At 45.0% G+C, this 22,724-nt stretch overlaps 2 protein-coding genes across 2 annotated transcripts in view; both read right to left on the bottom strand.

Moving 5' to 3' along the window:
* The window catches only part of srp68 (signal recognition particle 68), a 34,401-nt gene extending 33,828 nt beyond the window's left edge, over nucleotides 1-573 (bottom strand). The window contains exons 1-2 of the mRNA XM_037689987.1: nucleotides 448-573; nucleotides 20-86 (exon numbers count right to left, since the gene is read on the bottom strand). Coding sequence (XP_037545915.1) covers nucleotides 20-86; nucleotides 448-535 — 155 coding nt within the window. The 5' untranslated portion in view covers nucleotides 536-573. The remainder of the gene's footprint in view (nucleotides 1-19; nucleotides 87-447) is intronic.
* A 526-nt stretch (nucleotides 574-1,099) lies between these two features.
* Nucleotides 1,100-21,331, bottom strand: polg2 (polymerase (DNA directed), gamma 2, accessory subunit). Its single transcript, XM_037690597.1, has 8 exons — nucleotides 20,887-21,331; nucleotides 20,693-20,798; nucleotides 15,803-15,908; nucleotides 13,619-13,804; nucleotides 10,247-10,384; nucleotides 10,082-10,162; nucleotides 1,550-1,650; nucleotides 1,100-1,445 (listed from the first exon to the last, which is right to left on the bottom strand). The coding sequence occupies exons 1-8, from the start codon at nucleotides 21,329-21,331 to the stop codon at nucleotides 1,280-1,282; spliced, it is 1,329 nt and encodes a 442-aa protein (XP_037546525.1). The 3' UTR covers nucleotides 1,100-1,279.
* Nucleotides 21,332-22,724: the final 1,393 nt, after the last annotated feature.

The raw sequence follows: 22,724 nt of genomic DNA, 5'->3' as shown, positions 1-22,724 counted from the left end.
CATTATTTGCTGTGCTCACCTGTATCTTTGGTAATCGCCGTGTCTCAGGCCATGCTGTTGCTGGGACTCCTTGATGATTTGTAGGACTGTAAAGTTAAAGACAACAGACCGGCGCAACAACAACTTCATGGGGACCAGGAGGAACACGTCTCATTCATTCAGTCTGATGAATCTCATCTTAGCAACCAATAAAATCTGCACATAAATATAAAATTAGCAGCTGACGCTTTTAAAAGAATACAAGCTCAACATGAAACTGCCCACCACCTTAGAAAAAAAAAAACTTCTGTAATGTTAACGTGTTTTTCTTGACTCATAGCCTGCTTCAATATGACACGTAGCCTAAGAAGCTAGCATGAGCTTAAGCTAGGAATAGCTTTTCTAGAAAACTCTTCAGAGGAACAAAAAAATCATCTGACTCCCAGCACGCTGTAGAGTTAAGGATACTTTCCAAACCAAGCCCCCCTTCTGGAACATTTTCCTTAGTGTCGTCCGCAGAAGAAACTTTGGCTTCGTTTTGCTTGTCTGCGGCCATCTCTACAAGCTAACAGCTAAGCGGCAACACGTCGGTGCACGCACACGCATGCTCAGTCAGCTGACCAATCAGAGCGCAGGGACGAAACGTAAATCTCGCGAGACTTGCCTGAAGTACCGTTACTTCAGAGGATTAGCTTTAAAAGCTGTAATGGTAATAGTAAAAAACAATAAAATTGATGAATATATTGGAATAAAAAATTACGAAAATTTTCAGAAAATCTACACATTAACTGTTGTTTTATTGATGTTTCATTGAATTAATTGTTTAGCGTAGCTTTATATACTGTCTCCTTTTATACTTTAGCTATTGTTGGATGTAACTGGGACCTTGAGTACACAATTTCGTTCCACCTCATGTACCACATGTGATGCGAATGACAGTAAAGAACTTTGAATCATAAGTGCTGCAAACAACAAACAACAAAATGTTTATAACAAAGAGCAGTTCTGTTTATTATTCATAAGCATTTTGCAGTGTGGTAGTCTCTATACAGATAAACCTGATCTCACACAGAAAAAATACAAAACTTACACAACGTTTTGAAATAAATGTACTGCCAGGGGCATGTGTGATGGATCAGACTCCCCAAGTCATCCTTATTATAAACCAAAGACAAACATGGACTGCATGCACCTTATTCATCTTCAGTCTTAAAAGCAGCTCATCTGAGATCCACAAACACACGTTTCACAGTTGACTCACAGCTCTGTACTGAAGAAAATGCTTAGAGAATGGTCAAATTCAGAAGTTGTTGGCGGCAGAAATGTATCGGGAGAGGAAGTTTTTGATTTCTGAGATGTGCATGGTCTCCCTGATGGTTGTGTCTCTGCTGCGGACCTGGAGGAGGCCGCTCTCCAGCGTGTTCTCACTGATCACCACAGTGAAGAGAACTCCCATCTCATCATACCTGCAATGAAACGACACATAAGGTCAGGTGGAGACGTTTATTTACTTCTGCTGAACGACTGGGCCTGCAGAACAGTGGCACCAACAACAGCAGTAAGAACTTACTTGGCATTCAGCTGCTCCATCGATGTCGACAGAGTTTCACGGTATCCAGGCCACGCAGAGATGTTAGCTTCTAGAAACTCCTGCAGAAGACCATCACAAACCTACAAAGCAGGTTCAGAAGCTCATTATTAGTGTCCACAGCCAAAGAAGGTGATAATGTTTCTGTCAATGTCTGTTAGTGTGTTAGTAAAATATCTTATGAACCACAAATTTACAGACACTGGACAAATTTTAAAGAATCTTTCAAGAAATAATCATTAGTTATACATATACAAGTGGTTAACTAAAGGTTAAGTCTAAAACTCTGGCATGGAAGATGTGGATTCCTTCAATGTTCTTTTTTTATATCTTACCTCTATATTTTAACAAATAGACACCCAGTAAACAAGTTTAGTTCAATATTTCCACATTGATCTTATGACTGAAGGATGAACCTTTATTTATTCAGACAAATCTCATGAGATCACAGATCTATCTCTTTTGCAAGGGCAGCCTGGAGGCAGCCTAACATACCATACCACCACCAGGCCTTCATTTGTAAAACAATCGATGCCGGGACGTAAATAATGGGTGGGGGGCCCTGGGGAATGCGCATGCTCACAGGACAAGAACCTTACAAGTTATTTAATAACATTAAATATATTTTGTTAGCAAATAATAGAGTCCTAACATTTTTTAAACATTACTTCTGTATTTACAACCCCCACTCCAAAAAAAAAAAATAAAATAAAATAAAATTATGCTTTGACAAACTTATCGATAAAACTAAAACCTTTTGTCAATGCAAAAAAAGGGTGCAGGTATCACGCTCGCTTTGAGTTTATACTCTTTGTTGCATTAGTGCCGTGGGTGACGAGCGTCCAGAGCGTCATAAAAACAGCAGCAGAGGTGTCAGAGTTATTTATATATCTTCTCAGCAGCAGAGGGGAGTGACACGGTTCAAGCATGGCTCCCAAAACGACAAGACGGCCATGTTTTGTGCATAACTTTATTATTATTAAGCCTGAGCGTTGCCGGAACACACCCTGACAAAATAAGAGAGTTCCCGGATCTTGTTCCGGCAGGATCCGGCTCAAATTAAGCACTGCATACATTATTTATAAAGAACTTAAAAACAGCAACAAGGCCAACCAAAGTGCTGTACAGCAAAACAAACAAGCAAAGGACAGGATAAAATACATAAATCCACAGAGGTAAAGATAAGAACTAAATGACTAGCATTATAAAATACAGACAGGTTAAAATCAACTCAAAGTGTCAAAAGCCAGAAAATAAATGTGAGTTCTATTTCATATAGGCTTCGCCCTTTAAGGCTGTCGCTGATGGTTTATCCCGTTATGCGCAGCATAAGCACTGAAAAAAATTAGTCCACGCCCACCTGCTGTGTGGGCCCCACCCGGTCCGTATAAATTACGTTAAGAGCGGGAAATCGGTTCCCATTTTTTCTTCAGCGAGCTAATATAGCACTGTCAGAAGAACAAAGAAGATAAATTGTGTAAATGACCAACCTTGTGAAGGATGCTTGGCCCGGCAGTCGACCTCCGGTCGTCCGGTGAGTTCTCCTCCCCGAGGAGAAGATGACAGCAGTCTTATTCCAAGGTAAGCGTCCGGGAACATTTCCCAGTGACAGGTCATTACACGCTGGACAACGCCATCTTGTGTTTTTCCTCTTATCGCCGACCCTCGGGGCGAACCGGATGGTTCCTCCGGGGCAAGGTGTGCTCAGCTGCAGCCCCCGCTGCTCATTCCCTCCCGGGGAGCGTAGTGTAGGTGGAGGGGGGCTGAGTGAATGCTCACCCCATCCCACCTCGTTTCGCATCGGCGATCACACCGCTCCCGGCCGACAGCGCCCTCAGGGGTTGCCCGGCGGAACCCGGGAGGAGGCTGACATGAAGGGACCCCTTTTTTTCTACGTCCCTCGCCTTTTCCCGCCAGTTCGGATGATCGGCGGAAAGGTTATTTTTTCACTGACGTGTTTTTCCAGGCAGCCGCAGTTAGCAACAACGTGCGCTGCTAGCATATAGCATGTCCAAGGGACTGAAGGCCGCAGACCTGCCTTGGAGACAAAGAACTCCTTCTGTAAGGCAACTGACGCTATTCCTCGGTTCCCTCCCCTGGAGCCAAGCCTCGCGGAAGCTCCCGGAGCGAAGCTGTCCAGGTCGGAGCAGCGTCCCGTCCCTCCGGAGGAACCAGACGGCGACCAAAGCTCTCCAATCGAGCCCACCGACGTGTTTTCAGGCAACCGCAGTTAGCAACAACATGCGCTGCTAGCATTTAGCATGTCGAAAAGGCTGGAGACCTCACACCTGCCGGAGGAGACAAAGAGCTCCCTGTGTAATCGGCAGACGCCATCCTCAACATGTGCGCCGCTCCCTCGGTTTGCCTGTCGAGGATTGTAGCATGGATGACGGTAATCCAACGTTCCATCTGGCTCCGTCACTCTCCATTGCTGCCGGAAAAGCTGCACAAAGACCGGATGGAGGGCCCCATCTCATCGGACGCGCTGTTCGGAAGCAGCTTGACGTCCATGCTGACGAATTCGAAGCAGTCGGAGGAGACGTCGGAAGCTGTACGCCATCTCATCAAGCCGCGCGGCTCATTCCGTCCTCCAGCCCGCTGGAGAGATCGTCAAAAGCAGAGGCAGAAACATCGACGCTCCACGGCAGCAGCAGCTTCGTCTCGCCCAGCTCCACCACCAGCCCCGCCCGCCAGAGACCACCCCTCCTCAGTCCGGCAGCCTGCACTTCAGCGTTTTCCCCAGAGATCGCCTGCAGACGGCGCTCGGAGCAAACAAACCGCAGAGCTCACGGGGGAGAAGTTTTAAGAAATGACGGTCTGCGGAGGATGTGTGTATAAATGACACAGGAATTGAATAAATGATTTTTCAAAGATCAAAATGCCTGTTTTTAGCCAGTCTGTAAGCTCGGATGAGCTCACAGCCGCTACACACACATCCTCCACTCATAAGAGCCGGTGTCCTTAAATAAAGGTTTTTTAAATCCACCGCCGCTCCTTCACATGCCCAGACGCTCACGTGACACCACGGTAAGCGAAATAACTTGTTGTCAATCAGACCCGCACGATCACCTCCCAACGGTGTTAACGCGCTCCCGAGCGAGACAAGCAGCCTCCATCCAACGGCACTGTGTCGATGATGCACGCACAGCTGCCCGGCGCTCACCGGCCCACATCGGGATAAATGTGGGACCGCAGGCCGGGTCCGGTGGAGGTCCCTGCTCTCAGCGAAAACAACACACGCCTCTCCTGTATGAACGCGAGTGGCCGTCATCCACCGCGTCCCAGCGATCAGCAGCTCACGGCGGCATAAGCGTGAGACAGCTGAATGAATCTAATGACGGGCCCCGCCCTCAGCGAGAGCGGCGCGCGTCCCTCCAGAGGAAACGTGCGCTCCCGCGAGGCTCACAACCTTCACTTCATCAGCTGACACACGCCTCGCCTCAGCACACAGCTACCGCCCCGCCCGGACATGAAGGTTGGTCCGCGATCCAGTCACAGCGCGCGGGCGCGCGCAGAACAGCCCTTTCGAGAAAGCCTCGCCTTGGGTCACGCGGATAACATTTCCGCGACGCATGACGGCGGTCGAGGCGGAGGTTTGGATGACATCCGTTCAAAACACGGCACATCATTTAAACGCACGTCCACTCCACGAACGTCACGCAGAGTGGTTAAAAACATGCTCACCGGACAGATGGATGGACAGAGTGTTATGCAAGGGTTACACGCTGCAGTTTGCAACCCGACCCCCTCCGTTCGGAGGAGTTATAGAGACGGTCCTGTCATCACCAGACCAAGTCTCAGCCTTAAATGCAGAAGTCCAAGAGCTTCTGATAAAAGGTGTAATCTCAAGAGTTCCCAACGAGGAGGGAAACACAGGGTTTTACTCACGCTACTTCCTGGTCCCCAAAAGGACCGGAAGGATGAGACCGATTCTGGATCTGTCAGCTTTCAACAAAGCGATCATGAACAGATTTTTTTTTCACATGTTGATGAACAGACAGCTGTTGGACAACATCCAGGAAAACGTCTGGTTTGTCTCCATCGTTTTAAAAGATGCCTATTTTCACACACCAATCATCCCAAAACACAGAAAATTTCTGCGTTTCGCCTTTCAAGGGATGAAGTACCAGTACAACAGGTTGCCTTTTTTGGGTACTCCCTCGCGCCTCGTACGTTCTCAAAGTGTGTGGAGACAGCCCTGCATCCACTGCACAAGCAGGGATGAGAGTTTTGTTTTACCTGGACGACCTGCTGCCCCTGTCTCACTCCAGACAGGAAGCATTGATACAGGCTCAGGTGTTAGCATCACACCTGCTAAATCTGGGTTTCGCCATAACTGGAAGAAGAGCTCGATTTTCCCGGCCCAGATAATTGTTATCTGGGAGTGGAATTAAACTCAATTACCATGACGGCTCGTTTATCACAAACAAGAATCGACACTCTAAAAACCAATTACGCCACGTAAGACCTGGCAAAGTGGTAACAGCTGTCTCCGTCATGAAGCTGTTGGGTATGACGTCATCAGCTCACACAGTGGTCCCGCTGGGTTTGTTACACATGAGACGCCTCCAGAGGTGGTTTACGCGTCTGCGTGTGGATCCAGTAAAACAAAAGAGACGGATGATCACTGTCCCTCCCTCCATGGGAGCAGACCTCCGACACTGGGGAAACACCCTGGCTCTGTCAGAGGGAGTCCCCGTCAGCAGACCCACGTCACGTGTCAGTTTTCACGGACGCGTCTCTGTCAGGTTGGGGGGGGGAACATGCCTATCTCAAGCAGTAGGGGCGCTGTGGCCCCACCGCACATCAGCCCACATCAATTTTTTGGAGTGTCGCACAGTGCTGAATGTGATTCAACATTTTGCTCCCGTGCTACAGAATCAACACGTGTTGATTCACACAGACAACATGGTGACTGCTGCGTACATAAACCGCCAGGGGGGTGTGCGTTCAGCCCAGATGTTACACATTGCGCGGAAGCTACTGAGTTGGGTTCATCAAACCTGCTTTTATTAGAGCGGTTTACATATCCGATGTTCTGAACAGAGGGGCTGATGTGACGTCCAAGGGCGGCCCACGTTATGTGGACCGGATCCTCCATCCGGATCTGATGTTTTTCAGACACAGCAGAAGTTGGCAAAGCAGCTGTGGACCTGTTTGCGACGCGAGAAGAACGCGTAATGTCAACTACGGTTTTTTCCCTGAGCCCGCGAGACGATCCATCGCTGGGGGGGACGCATTTGCTCACAGTCGGTGGCCCAAAACGCTTTTTACGCGTTTCTTTTCCCTCACCTCCTCTGTTTTTTACGGTCCATGAACCGAATTCAGGAGGAGGGATTGACAGCTCTCCTGGTGGCTCCCGGCGTGTGAACGCACTGTGGTTCCCAGGCCTGCAACGTCTGTTGTGGGGTCGCCGTGGAACTGTCGTGGAGGAAGGATGCTCTCCTTCAGGCAGGAGGAGCGACCAAGAGTTACCCAGAAATAGGTCAACACCGGTGGGTTTGACCGCTGAGCGGTCCCACTTAGAGGATGGGTCTCCCTCAGGAGATAGTGTGCACAATTCAAGATTCACGTGCTGCATCTACCACAGTTCTGTACACATCAAGGGTACGGCTTTTCAGCGCTGGTGTACAGAGAAGGTTTAGAGACCACTTCATGTTTTTTAGGCAGCGTGTTGTTTTTCTACAACACCTGATGGATAGGGAGTTGGCTTTCAGTACGCTTTAACGTACGTTGCAGCCATCTCTTCCTGCCACAAAGGGTTTGGAGACAGAACAGCTTTTAATCACCCGCTGATGAAGCGGTTTCTAAAAGGTGTTCAGAGATGTAGGCCTTTTCATGCCCACTTGTTCCACAGTGGGATTTAACGCTGGTCCTGCGAGCCCTGATCAAAGCTTCAATTGAGCCTCTGGATCAGTTTTCATTTAAATTCTTGTCTCTTTAAACAGTCCTGCTGCTGGTTTTAACACCCGCTAAGAGGGTAAGTAATTATCTGCCCTCTCTGTTGTTTCGTCATGCCTTAGAATTAGGCTGACGGGCAGCTCAGCTGTTTTAAGACCAACCCAGCTTTTATGCCTAAAACATCACGAGCTCTTTTAAATCAAGAGTGATATCGTTGGAGGGGTCTTTTCCCCCCCACAGATCAGAAGGGGAAGCATCTGTTCATCTTCTCTGCCCGATGCAGGCGTTGACGTGTTACGTAACGCGCACAGCTGCAATGCGTTCAAATTCAACAATTGTTTGTGCATTATAGAGATGCTTCTGCAGGTCGCCGTTATCCATCCAGCGCTTGTCACACTGGCTGTGTGAGGCCTTTTTCTGAAGCCTACAGAGCATCAGATTTAGGGCCTCCTGTCAACCTCTAAGCACACTCGACCAGGGGTATCGCATCTTCGACTGCTCTGCATAATGGTATGTCAATGCAGGACATTTGCACTGCGGCTGCATGGTCAACACCCTGCTCATTTATTCGCTTTTACCTACGTGATGTAACGGCTCGTTCCATGACACATTCTGTCCTTAGTGCCCTAACAGAATGAATATTGTTGTTCTCATGGAACTCTGTTTAAGCTCACTTCTGTCTGCATGCATTACAGTGTGAGATGTTGTTTTCAGTCACAGTCGTGTCTGTGATTTTGGTTCTATTGTCACTAATCAGTTCATGATTATTGTTAACAATCAGTTCATTTGATTATTGATCAATTCATGGACATTAATCTGTTTATACTGTTCAGCCATGAACCAGTTGGTTCATGCCCCCCCCCCTCTTTTCAACTTCTTCTTCATGTTGAAAGTTTTTCCGGGGTATTCATGTTTGTCAGAACGCATAGTTACACAACATGCGTCTGTGCATGGCACATAATTACGCGATGCGTAGTTTATGCACACGGGGAGCTGAGTGACAAGACGTTTTTTGGGCAAGCTTCCGCTTCTTACTGTGTTCGAATGGACCCAGTGAGGCGAGGACCACATCCGCTTCGCCCTTAAACCATCAGCGACAGCCTTAAAGGGCGAAGCCTATATGAAATAGAACGTTGGTTACGTACTGTAACCCCAGATTCTATGAATATAGGCGTAGCCCTTTAAGCGTCGGGCCTCACTGGCTCCTAAATGGCTGAAGAAAAAGCTATTTTGGGAGCCGATTTCCCGCTCTTAACGTAATTTATACGGACCGGGTGGGGCCCACACAGCAGGTGGGCGTGGACTAATTTTTTTCAGTGCTTATGCTGCGCATAACGGGATAAACCATCAGCGACAGCCTTAAAGGGCTACGCCTATATTCATAGAATCTGGGGTTACAGTACGTAACCAACGTTTTTAAACACGACTTATAAACAGTGAGAGAAGGGATCTGTCTGACATGCAGTGGCAACTCATTCCACAGTTTTGGACCTGCAACAGAGAAGGTCCTGTCACCTCTGAGCTTAAAACGAGTAACTGGAACCAATGAAAGAATCTGCTGACCTCAGAGAGCGCTGTGGGACATATGGCTGCAGCAGATCAGTGAGATAAGAGGGGGCAGAACTGTTCAGAGATTTAAAAACATACAGAAGGATTTTAAAATGAATTCGAAAGTGAACCAGGAGCCAGTCAAGGGAGGCCAGAACTGGAGTAATGTGCTTTTTTTGCCCGTTCCAGTTAAAAATCAGGCTGCATCATTTTGAACCAGTTGTAAACGTGCAATAGAGGTCCGATCCCAAAAAGAAGTGCATTGCACTAATCAAGCCTGGATGTTATGAATGCACGTATAACTGTCTCAAGGTTACTTTGCATGCAGGTTTTTGGACTGTGGGAGGAAACCGGAGTACCCGGAGATAACCCACAAGGAGAACATGCAAACTCCACACAGGAAGACCCTGGTCCAGACTGGGAATTGAACCAACAACCTTCTTGCTCTGAGGGAACAGTGTTTCCCCTAGTTAACTTGCCATGGTGTGGTGCTCATTTCATCCACGATTTTTGTTGTGTGTGTGGGGGGGGGGGGCGGAGACATGTCTGAGCGCAGCTTGTACCAACAGTTTTTGAGCGGGGGCAGGAGGTGTTCAGCATAAGGGAAGAGGCGACTTTATCTTTTTAGCTAGAGCGCCTGTATTGTGCACTGCTAGCTTAGTGCGACACATTTGTGTTGTGCGCTGTTTATACAGTTTTTGAGTGTGTGTGTGTGTGTGTGTGTGTGTGTGTGGGGGGGGGGTGTTCAGCTTGAGAGAAGAGGCAACGTGTACACTGTCTTTAGCTTTTTAGCTAGAGAGCCTGTATTTTGCGCCGCTAGCTTAGTGCTATGTCAGTGCCGAGTGGGGGTGTGGGGTGCTCAGTTCTGTTGACGGGGCGGGACACTCCCCTTGTATAATGATAGGGGAAACACTGGGCAATATTGCTAACCAGTAAATCAGTGTGGTGCTGAAAGAAGTTTTCATTTTTTACTGTAGATTAAATGCTGACTCAGAGAGAGTTTATCAAAACAAACAAGGAGAGCACCCAGTTAGTGACGCGTTATGAGTATCAAGTTTCTCTTACCTGTCTCAGCTCCACAGTTGGTCCTCTTCCAATGTCTACAGCAACTTTGACTGGAGCCAACACTGGATGCAACTTCAGAACCTGAAATCCAACAGTGAACCAAAAGCAAGTCACTCACAGGAGTGTGAAGAGTAGGAGCCAGAAAGAAGGTCTCAGATAATCAACCTTTCTCTGCTGCAGCTTCTTTTTGCCTTCTTCACTCTTGAGCTGCTGAAATGAGTTGGACAGAAAAGCCATCATGCCCCGGTCGATGTTCCCGCCAACAGAGACGACATGAGGAACTGACTTCCGACCGTCACGGTACTGAAACACATGGAAAAAGTCCAGTGCTTTAATGCAGGATTTCACCAAAGAACGCTCCGATGGTAAATAATTGTTTCTTAAATTACAACTATAACTCAGAACAAGATATACATGAAATACTAGAAGGATTTTGTGATTTAATTCAACATTTACTTTATTGTCATTTCAGTTGTTTATTTATATTCATGTATTACAGTCCTGTAACACATTAACAAAAAGTTCATCACCTGTAACTGGAAAACAGCTTTTCACTTTTCACTGGTCATTAATTGTTCTGTCCCAGACATTTTTATTGTATTTTAAGTTAAAAATGCAGGAACATACAGTCATGGAAAATACACATCATTGGCAGCTGTCCTAAACATTTTCTCTGTAGAACGATGGACTCCAAGCTGTTAGGTAATGACCTTTGACCCTTCTCAGACTGACATGTTCACACTCAATGCTCAGGTCTTTCCTCTTTGTGTGAACACATCTTCAAGCTCCAAAGCAGAAAAGGCTGAAAAACAATTAAACTAATGAATAAAAAATGCATGTGCTGTCCCTCCTCATGATATTAAAAAAGGGATGCAGCAGAATTATTTGTTTGAGAGAGAGAGTACACACAAGATCGACGGATCTGGTTCCACCTGCTCTGCTCCCTTCATAAGCTCCATGCTCACACTCCACCAGTGCCAGATTACTGAAAGCTTTTGTTTTATATATAACACTTAAAGCTTTTTCAATACTAATTAGACCTTCACCATAGGGCTGGGCCATATCATATCGTTCACGATAATACCGGTAAAAAAAAGCTTGCCCATGAAAATAAATGATATCATGATAAGATAATTTCATGAAGTAATACGTCAGGATGCCCCGCCCCGTTAACAGAACCGAGCGCGCCGAACTACCGAACCAAACTGCGCATCCCCCAACCTGTCGGTACTGGTGTGACGCTAATTAGCTGGGCCCAGTACTAGCTAGCTAAAATGCTAAAAACAAACAACATGTGGCTCAGCTGTGTTTCTCCATCCAGCTCTAAACTGCAGGTACAGACAGTGAAAACTCAACTGTCTCTCCCTCCCCCCAACCAATGCAGCTCGGCTTTTTGTCTCTCCCCCCCCTCCCGCTCTGCTACCGGTGCAGGCGCAGTGGGTCCACCCCCCGCTCTAAACTGCTGGTACAAACACGCACAGCTCAGCTGTCTCTTGAGTTCCACAGTCCATGGACCAAGAACAGAGTCAGGTGATCAGAGACAGAGCATCAGAGAAATTAACTAGAAAGTTCCTGGAGAAACGTTGAAAGGGACTGCCTATTTATAATTAAATTATTATTAATAATAAATATTAATGATTATTAATATTAATAATTAATCCTGATTATTAATAGTATTAATTAAGTATATATTGTTAATTTCATTAATTAAATAAAAAAATCAATATTAATAATATTTACACCAATAATTAGTATCAATTTTAAATATTACTTATTAATATTAATAATTATTGATATTAAAACAGATACTTATTAACATTAATAATTAATATTTATTATTAATAATAATAATAATAATAGGTGATAATGGGTAATAATAGGTGCCTTCCATGCATTGCATAATGCACTGCTTTCCTTGCATGTTGAACCAAAATGGCTCCATATGTTACTCTGTTTCTGTGAAGAGTTTTCTCCTATTCATTTCCTATGGTAAATTTGGCATCTTTGTTAGCAAAATATGTCGCCATGGTAACTGCGAATGCCAATAAAAGTAAGTGCACACTTCCCGGAGCCGGGCCGGTTGTTTTGATATAACTTTTGTGGAGGTCCACGTTGCGGTTCGGGCCACATTAATGTTGAAAAATATACGCTTTTCAGGTGTAGAATAATAAGTGGGCAGTCACCAACTAGTTCCTGGAGTTGATGAAATATTGCGTCTTTGTTCGCAAATTACATCGCCATGGTAACTCGAAATGCAACAAAAGTAATAGCACACATCACGGGGCCGGGCCGGTCGTTTTGATATAACTTTTGTGGGAGTAGACGCTGTGGTTCGGGCCGCATTAACAGAGATAGAAATGTAGACTCACTTCCGAGGTGTAGAATAACAGGTGCGCCCCAATCATTCCTGCGGGTACAGAGGAAGCTGAAACTCCACAAGCTTCAGGGTCAACAGATCACCTTGTTACAAGTTCTGGAAGTTATAGCTCATTTAAAGGAAACATACATTTTGTTGTATGTTACATTTATGCTCAACAGAGCTTAAGCTTCATTTTATTTAGTTATTTTGGGAAACTTCACCTGCACTTTCGTTTTTGTGGTGGATTTATTGATCTATATTTTGTGCAGACTTTTTCAATCTAAATAACAGAAGTATCTTTTTTATTTTTATACATTGAAACTTAATACTTTACTAAATAAAGTAATTTCAGTACAATTAACCCTTGTTGTTTTAGTTTGTATATAATACTGCAAAGCGACATGTTAAATTAATTTTGTCAAATGAATAACTATGATTTCTGCTTTTTTTGTTATATCACAAAATGTATTGTTATTGTCAGAATGCTCTGAAATATCACAATATTATATTTGAGCCATATTGCCCAGCCGTACTTCACAGTATGTGACTCACTGTTTAAACAATGAAGAGGAAGGATGTTTCTTTAATTTATATTTTTTAACTCTCTTAATAACTTTATGGTGAACAGTGGAGGATAGAAAATATGAACGCACGTTAGGAAGACTGTTTCAAGACTTCATGTGTTAAAACAGGTTAGTAGCTGTTTACTGAGATTATTGGTGGTGGACAAAGTTTTAAACATTTCAGCCATTATATCTGTTATTGGTTACTGGTATGAACCCTCCACTCCCAATATCGGTATAGCCAAGAGTCTAAATTTCTACATCAGTCAGACTCTACAATCGAACTACAAACTGTGGTCAGAAGAAAAGTGGACATCGGCCTAAATGTATTAAATCAAACAAATGTCTGAACCTACTCGTGTCTTCTCTGAGTAACGTTCATGTTCCCTCCACTCAGACCACTAACAACAAAACTAAAGTAGATGGTTCGATCCCATCAGGAATTAGAAAAACATCCTCAATTTTCTTTTCTTTTTTTAAAAGGCTGCATTTTCGGCCCAAAGCACAGTAGCTGAATTCAGTAGCTTCTGCTGGAGTACCAGCAGCTCAGTGTAGGAACATCTTAATGAAAACACAGCAGAAGGTACAAGGAGTGAATGTGGAGACAAGGCCGACCTGCAGCTTGGAGCGGACCGCTCCATGTGTGTGTAGCAGCTCGGCGTCTCCTCGACACCACAGCGTCTCCAGAGACTCAGGCCCCCACGGAAAGTTGTAGAGGATCTTCACCCCTCGGGATGCTGCCTCCTCCAGCTCGCCCTCTGGAACCTCGCTGCTGCTGAAGTCAGACGGGGACAAGGCAAACTAGGCGGAGCGAATCAAAAGACCAAATGAAAACAAGATTAATGGTGAAATCCAAAACACTGTCTGCCCACAGCATGTCCTGTGACAATAATCTGATCATATTAATCCAGACAGCTTCCGATTGTTTTGCATAAACGACTTTTGTCATAAAGGACCGTCTCCGTTCAAGTGTTTAACAAACAAAACAAATATTTCAAGTTTGCATCATCATTTTGAGGTGGTGCTTTAACATTTTCTTTTCAAATTAGTTTAAGTAGCACCCCATGTGCTTTGCAGGGTTCCCTCCCTATTAAGGGTGGCACGATACCAGTTTTTATCAAAACGAGTACAAGTACAAGTACTTCGGTTTGTGTACTCACCGATACCAAGTACTGATACCAAGTACTTACTGAGTTAGAACATAAAAATTACACATTAAAAACACGTCTTTTATTTGGAACAAAGTGGCTTGTCCTTACTTAGAGCCCTACAGTCCCAGAGTAAGCTAAAGTGGAGGGTTTAAAATCAACTCTTCTACGTCCGACAGAAACCACTTCAGCTCCTGGCTAACAGCCAGCTGGAGGGTGTGAGCAACACACGGGAGGCCAGCATCACTCAGAGCCTTTACCATGATTTTAGCATCGTCTCTGAGCATAACAGAGAGAACTTTTAGGAACAGCCCACGTCTGAAGCGTTTCATCAAATGCACGTGCTATGGCTCTGTTAGTGTGTGAACATGAAGCTGCTCTGCCTGGAACGCTCTGGAGTCACATCTTCAACAGTCCACTGCGCAGTTAAACTAATCACAGATAATGGACGTACGCTGCTCGTCCAAACATCAGAGTCAAACTGAATGTAGAAACTTCCTGCAACAGGCTGATGTGTTTTGTTCTACAAAGTCAAACATCTTCGGCAAAGTGGCGGCTGGAAATGTCGTGCCGAGGCGCCAATATGTTGAAAAGGCGACAAAATCCAGAATCGTCCACCACTGAAAACTGCTGGTGGTCAAGAGCAACGAACTGGGTAGGAGCTTCAGTTTTAACCGCATGTCCATAGTCTGGAGCCATTGATCACGTTTCTGGAGAACTTGCTGCAGTGTTGGTTGTGATTAGGTGCTGAACAGACTATTAGATTAATCGACTAGTTGATTCTGGGGCATCTTGGGAGTTTTTATATTTCATGTCGACTAGTCATACCCCGCACACGCACGCACCTGATGATCCAGTTTGGATCACCACCACGCGCTGACCGGCCGGTTAAAAGACGTACAAAAAACTCCAGATGGATCACTGCCAGACACACCTGAAGCTTTCCGGCTGCTGCGGACACGTGCGACCAACAACCGTTGATAACTAAAATAACTATAACATTATAATAAGGTGTACCACCACCACCCACCCCACTGCCCTTAGTTCCAGTCCACCCAGTATAAACGGTATCGGTCCCAGGTATCGGGGCATTTTTTACGAGCAAGAATACTTGTAAAAATACTGGTATCAGGCCCGATACAGCCACCGCTAGTTCCTGTATTTATTTCATCATAAAATCCCAAACTGTTAAACTTTCTGTGGACTCTTCAGCCTTTTTCTCTTGATTTCCAGTTCAAACATGTTGTGGCACAGCTGACATGCTTGATCTAAAAATGGCTCCCCGACGCTCTTTAAACTGGCAGCTGGGGTAAAATATTTGCTAGTTATAAATAATGTGTATTTCTGTGTTTTGAAGGATGAATGCTGAGTTTGGTTCTGAAACCATAGACAGTGACCTATCAGGCAAAGAAAAGGGTTAAACCTATTTTGGTTTTTAGAACATGCATGCCCAAAATATTTAACTTGAGACTTTCAGAGTCCTAAAGTTTGATCAAAAACTGCTTCTGTTCATCAACTTCTCTTACATTATTTTGTTCATATTTCAGGATCTTGTGGGATGAAAGGTAACTGTTCAGACCAAATGTTGCCAGGTGTGGTCTAAAGTCTCCCCCTGCGTGTGTTTTGGAGGACCGCTGCCTGAAACGCTCACCTTCCGCCACCACTTGAGCCTCTGTCGAGCCCAGTGGTCCAGCCACTGGGAGGAGGAGCGGGGAGAGCAGAACCACACTAGAGATGTCTGGGTGACCTCCGCTGAGCTGTCAGAAAATATAAAGATTATGCCAACAGATTACAAGGTGCTCAATATATTCAACTGGAAATTGAAGGGGCATCTTTTACACAAAATACAGTAATGCATATAATCATCGTTTGGATACAGATGTGCCAAAACAGAATTCACTCCAACAACTGAATCGACAGCTGCATCAAATCTGACTCCATCACAGTCAGTGAGGGCTTCCTGGCTGACTGCAGAGTTTACTGCAGGGCTGCCATTAAAAACTGGTCCCAGTGACAGAATCAGATAGAGATATATAATAATACATGTTGAGGTTTCCTCTAGATGCTTGTGGAATCTTGTGTCTTTACTTACTGTAGCTTAATTTAATGACAGATATTCTTCAAAACTGGAAGAACTTTAAAGTTCAGCATCCTTCAGCTTCAAGCTAGCTTCTGCAGAAGATGAACTTTTCTTGACAAGAAGACAAGTTTCAGGCGAGCCGACTCGCTCTGATGACACGCACGCAGCTGGATATGTCATTGATTCCTGGAGCGATTGGAAGGTGGTGTGTCTATCTCTGCTGTCCATCATAATGAAGACGTATATATAATTGGATTTCTGATAACAGGTTTCCTGCTTTTTGGAATCGGCTGGTTCCTGGTTCATCAACAAACAAGGAAGTCGTCAGCAACAAATTTGGCCCCGGCCAGGCTGCCTGTCTTATGTGATGGTTTGCTCCGTGCCTCGAGCACCCAGACTCAATTGCTTTGCGTATTGATTCATTGGCAGGATGGTTCAGATCTTGGGGAATACACTCAGGCACGGACCAGTGGTGTGTCCACTTAATTTGGTTGTTTGGGATTTGTGAGGACCAGAAAAGACTCAAGGCAGACATGAATCATTAAAGTTCTGTCTGCTACTAAAACAAATGTTTATCTGAATTCGGCTCCCCGGCTGGCCTTGACAGGCCACCTTATCTCAGTTCACCTGGAGTCTCTGTAAATTTGATGCTCTGCCCCCTCTCCTCCCACCAAGGAAGTCTGTGGACCTATCAGAGGGACCCTGCTGAATAAACATTGTCATCATTTCAGGACTCTTGGATTCTCTCTGGCGCTGTCCTAGGTCGACCACGGCACGAGTGTTTACAGATCTCACCAGAGGGAACTGACTGATTGTACCATTCTTATCAAAACCCGTACAGAGCCTCTGGAGCAGGGGTTGGGAACCTATGGCTTGCAAGCCAGATGTGGCTCTTTTGATGGCTGCATCTAGCTCGCAGACAAATCTTTAATTAAAAAAAAAATAATAACGATAAAAATATAAGATGGTCGCGGGTGGCTGGAGCCAATCACAGCTGTCCGCGGGTGGCTGGAGCCAATTGGATAATGCGTCGTACATGGGTGACGTGGTCAGGAAGTAAATTTCCTTAATAGCAGCTAGCTAGCTAGTTGCGGAAACGTGTCAATGAAGATGGCTAAAAGGAAACGAGATGAGGAGTATCGTACTTTTCAGCAGGAATGGACAGAGGAATTCGCTTTTGTGGAGAGAGCAGGTTTTGCAGTGTGTCTAATATGCAATGATAAAATTGCATTGATGAAACGTTCAAATATAAAGCGGCACTTCGACACACGCCATGCTACATTTGCATCAAAATATCCTGCGGGGGACAGCAGAAAGAAAGCATGTGAAGAGCTACTGTGCAAAGTGCAAACTAGTCAGCAGCAACTCCGTGTTTGGACCCAACAAGGTGACTGGAATTCGGCTAGTTTTGCTGGTGCTTTAGCAATTGTGAGAAACGGAAAGCCATTCACAGATGGTGAGTATGCCAAAAACATTCATGCTTGATGTTGCCAGTGAACTTTTTGACGACTTTTCGGATAAAGACAAGATAATTAAACGAATAAAAGACATGCCTCTGTCGGCAAGAACTGTTCATGATCGTACCATCATGATGGCAAATCAAATTGAGGCAACACAAGTGACGGACAAAAATGCAGCAACATTCTTTTCTCTCACTTTGGATGAGTCAACAGACCATTTAAGCCATTTATCCCAGTTCAGCGTGATTGCAAGGTATGCTGTCGGTGACGCACTACGTGAGGAAAGTCTTGCTGTTTTGCCTCTGAAAGAGACAACAAGAGGGGAGGATTTGTTAAGGCTTTCACTGAGTTTGCTAAAGAAAAAATCTACCGATGGATAAACTTATTTCAGTGTGTACTGATGGTGCTCCGTGCATGGTGGGGAAAAACAGAGGATTCGTAGCACTGCTTCGTGAACATGAAAAGAGACCCATCCTAAGTTTTCACTGCATCCTACATCAGGAGGCGCTTCGTGCTCAGATGTGTAGCGAGCAGCTTGGTGAGGTGATGTCGCTGGTCATTCAGGTGGTCAACTTTATTGTTGCCCGAGCTTTAAATGATGGCCAGTTTAAAGCACTGCTGGAAGAAGTTGGGAATAATAATCCTGGTCTGCTCCTGCACAGTAATGTGCGTTGGTTGTCAAGAGGGAAGGTGCTCAGCCGTTTTGCGGCTTGTCTGAGTGAAATCCGGACTTTTCTTTAAATGAAAAACGTCCAGCATCCTGAGTTGGCTAACACTGAGTGGCTCCTGAAGTTCTACTATCTCGTGGACATGACTGAACATCTGAACCAGCTCAATGTGAAAATGCAAGGCGCTGAAAATACAGTCTTATCCCTTCAAAAAGCAGTGTTTGCATTTGAAAACAAGCTAGAACTCTTCATTGCCGACATTGAAACAGGTCGTTTACTACACTTTGAAAAACTGGGAGAGTTTAAAGATGCATGCACAGCAAGTGACCCTGCTCAACATCTTGATCTTCAGCAGCTAGCGGGCTTCACATCTAATCTCCTGCAGTCATTCAAAGCACGCTTTGGAGAATTTCGTGAGCGCACTCGTCTTTTTAAGTTCATCACCCATCCACACGAGTGTGCAGTGGACAGCGCCGACCTAAGTTACATCCCCGGTGTCTCCGTCAGAGAGTTTGAGCTACAAGCTGCTGACCTGAAGGCCTCAGACATGTGGATGAATAAGTTCAAGTCACTGAATGAAGATTTGGAAAGACTTGCACGACAGCAAGCAGAGTTGGTGAGCCAACACTAGTGGGGAAAATTGAAAAAACTTAAACCCGCGGACCAGCTGATTGTCAAAACTTGGAACGCGGATGGAAGTCTGAACGCCTGCATGAAGCTTAACCTCACTACATATTAACCAGACTACAAAGTCATCAGCAAAACCAAGCAGCACAAGAAGTCGCATTAATGGTAAGAAATACTTTATTTATCACCATTAACACGGCATAACAATGTTATTTAAAATAATTCAGAGGCTTATTGTACTTTTAAAAGTGTTGGTCTTACATAAAAATGCACACATTTACTTGTATTTAGTTTAAAAATATATAGTATGGCTCTCACAGAATTACATTTTAAAATATGTGGCGTTTATGGCTCTCTCAGCCAAAAAGGTTCCCTACCCCTGCTCTGGAGTGTCCTTGGACACACTCACTGCCCTTGATGTCTCCCCTCCCCCACAGAATGTCTGCGTCACTATGTGCAGGGTGTTTTTGTTCAATTTCAGGCTCTCTGTCCTCGGCCAAGGAATGAAAGTCTGTTGGGAAATTTCTGACTCCTAATCCTATACATGTGTCACTTTCATTATTGTTTTGTCTGTCTAAAAAGATCTCACTTGTAAATGAGTCTTTGAGGCTCAATGTGATTTATCTGTATAAATAAAGGTTGAAAGAAAGAAAACTTGTGTCTTGCTCTGGTTATTGACATTAAACTGACTTTGTCTTCTCCTGCAGGCAGCACATTATTCTTTTCTGCCCGAGAAGAAGAACGCTCGCAGGTTTGAAGATGGCTGTTCAAACTGTGACTCCTCCCATCTGTCGTGCAGAGACCAACAGCAAGCTGAAGGAGCCGAGGCTTTGTTCAGGTCAACAGTCTGAAAAAGCTAAACAATCACTCCCTGCTGATGGCAAACGGAGAGCAATTGTGTTTTTCTCCACTGTCTGTGAGCGACTGGCTGTCTGTACTGTTAGCAAAATACCTCATGGTTATTGCATAGGGTTGAATGAAACTTGCAGAAAGTAATCATTGTGCTTTCATTTACAACTAACTTAGCAGTCAGCCTGAGTCAAGATGGACCGTAGTAAACAGTCTGTTAGCAAAATATCTCATTAAGCACCAGATTGATTTTAAATAATCAAACGATCTGAAATTAATCACTGAATGCACGTCTACTACATCTGATTAATTTTCAGTCTGCTCAAATTAAAGATGGCCACAACAGTTAATTAACTTTAGCAAAACACAAAAATTACTACACCTCAGTTAATTTAGCTGATATTAAGCTAAAATTAGGTGTAGTAGTAGCCAAGAGTCCTCCCAACATATACTCAAGCGTTAACAGATTGACTGGTAAATGGACTGTACTTATAAAACACATTTCTATCATACTCAAAGCTCTTTACAACAATCTGTGCCTCATTTACTCATTCGGACATCACTCTACTAGATCTCTACAGAAACTAATCAGAGCTTTATCACATTCATTCACTGATGGGACACACATCGGAGGCTATGAGGGGTTCAGTGTCTTGCCCAGGGACACTTCAACATGCGACTGCTGGTGGAATTGAACCCCCAACTCACCCATTGGAGGACGACTGCTCTAGCCACTCAGCCACAGCCGCCCCTGTGATTGTGTGAGATCTGTTTTCGATGTTGACATGCAAGGTGGCGAGATGGAGTTCCTTCCATCTTGGACTCACAAACGCTACAGACAAGAACGGAAGCCTCACCAACCAGAGCGCTCCGAAGGCTGGAAGCACAGCCCCGTCTCTGCCAGGCCAAAGGGAAGCCTCCTGTTCACCAGCTCCAGGGAGGGGACGAACTGCTGCAAAGCACCTGAAAACAAAGCACACCTCATGGAGTGAGATCACACAGGACGTGAACCGTCAGGTCCAGGACACAGCAGGTCTGAACCTCTGGTTACCTTGAAGAAGGTTGCGTCTCACAGACGGGGACCTCTGCAGCTCCTGGACCAGCTGCTCTCTGCTCACATCGCTTTGCATCAACATTTGTTGGAGATGTTCAAACTCAACCAGCCGAGGTCCACAGGCGTCCCTCTGCTGGCTGCTGCTCAGGGTCTGGATGCCCCACACCTGAGCTGTGGAGCCGGTGACCGCGCGCCACCACTGCTGCAGCACGTTGCTCCTCAGCTCCACGCCCAGAGGCCCGTAGGAGCAGCTGCAGCCGCAAAGGAACAGCTCCCTGTTGCTCTCCCCGTGGGCAATGAAATGTCTGTCCGTGCAGAGCTGCAGGAGCGCCCGAACCTGGTCCAAACCCTCGGTGCGGGCTGTACAGCACCGTCTTCTGGAGCACTGCGTGCTGCTCACTGCGGACTTCAAGTGGACCCGTCCGACCCACCGGGTCAACATGCTGGACCCGCCCAGTCAGTCCAAACCTGTCAGAACCATCACTTCCAGGTTCTGTGCGATGCAAACTGAGGGGACATGAATCTAGTTCTGCTAGAACCGACTTACATTTAACGGCGTCCCGTCCGGAAACATGGACCAGTGTTCAGTGGACACATGTCGCGGCAGAAGCGCAAATATCTGCGGCTCTCAGGACTCTGGACTCTGCTGGATCACAGTCCTGATCGAGCCTTAGCGGAACACAACTCACAACACCTGCAACATTACTATGGACGCATGTGGTGTGGAATCCGGAAGTCAACCGTTTACTTCCGGGTTACTGCTGCGTTCTCTCGTTTCCAGGCAACAGCTGCATCCTGAGGAAATTTTTTTTTTTTTTTTTTTTTATCATCGCTGCCATACATTATATAAATATGTAATAACAATAAAAAAAAAAAAAAGCTGTGAAATTTGTAACTTGCAGTTTTTTTTTTAATATTTTAAATATATTTACAAAGTTAAAGATGGAATTCCAAACAACCTTTTTTTTTTTTTTTTTTTAGAAATAAATGCACTGTATAGCTGTGTCCATAGATATCATATAATCACTAGATCCCTCATCGCATAAATATATAAACACTAAATCCCTCATCGGCTGCTGCGGCGCAGGATTTTCGGCCGCCATCTTGGAGCGGTCGTCCTTATTTGGTTAAAGCAGATGTTTCAGCACTTCGCAGCTTATTTCTGTTCTAATCGACGGACTGTTGACGTCAGGTCTCGGTGGATAACTTTTCACAAGTAAGATGAACATATTATTGTTAGTATTTTGTGAATATAATATTACTGTACTGTATTTATGTCCACCAGCTGATGTGATGTTCAGTGTAACACGGTGTTCAGCTGCAATGAAGCTGACTGAGATCTGATGACAGGAATATTTTTCTAACAAGCATACTCACTATTTCAGTAGCTTTGGTTCATTATCAACAGATATGCATCAAAACTGGAGTTTTGTTTAAGTTCTAGGATATAAAAAATAAAACTAGTGAGAATATAGGAAATAGAAAATAAGATTGACCTCCTCTGTACAATGTTTTTGTGTAGACACAAATCTCCTGTTTTCATTTTGAAGGTTTCCCAAAGAAAAAGATGTGAGGAAGAAGAGGAAGTATCTTTGAGGAGGATTCATCTGAGCAGTGAGGATTTTAAACTGGAGGATTTTGATCAAACTGATCAGACTGTCTGACTGAGAGATGGTGCGGTACCATCGGTTCACCTTCAAAGAGTAGGAGCATCATTATAAGTTCATTGGAGTTCATAAATTTACATGTTTTATTGTCAGTCACAAGGTGAGACACCTCCATGTGTTTATATAAACAGGTAACTATAGACTGTAAAGTTCATATTCATGATGCTT

This window comes from Nematolebias whitei, chromosome 16, assembly GCF_014905685.2.
Source record: "Nematolebias whitei isolate Nwh7 chromosome 16, NemWhi1, whole genome shotgun sequence".
In the NCBI taxonomy this organism is placed as follows: Eukaryota; Metazoa; Chordata; class Actinopteri; order Cyprinodontiformes; family Rivulidae; genus Nematolebias; species Nematolebias whitei.
This window is presented reverse-complemented; position numbering and strand designations above follow the sequence as displayed.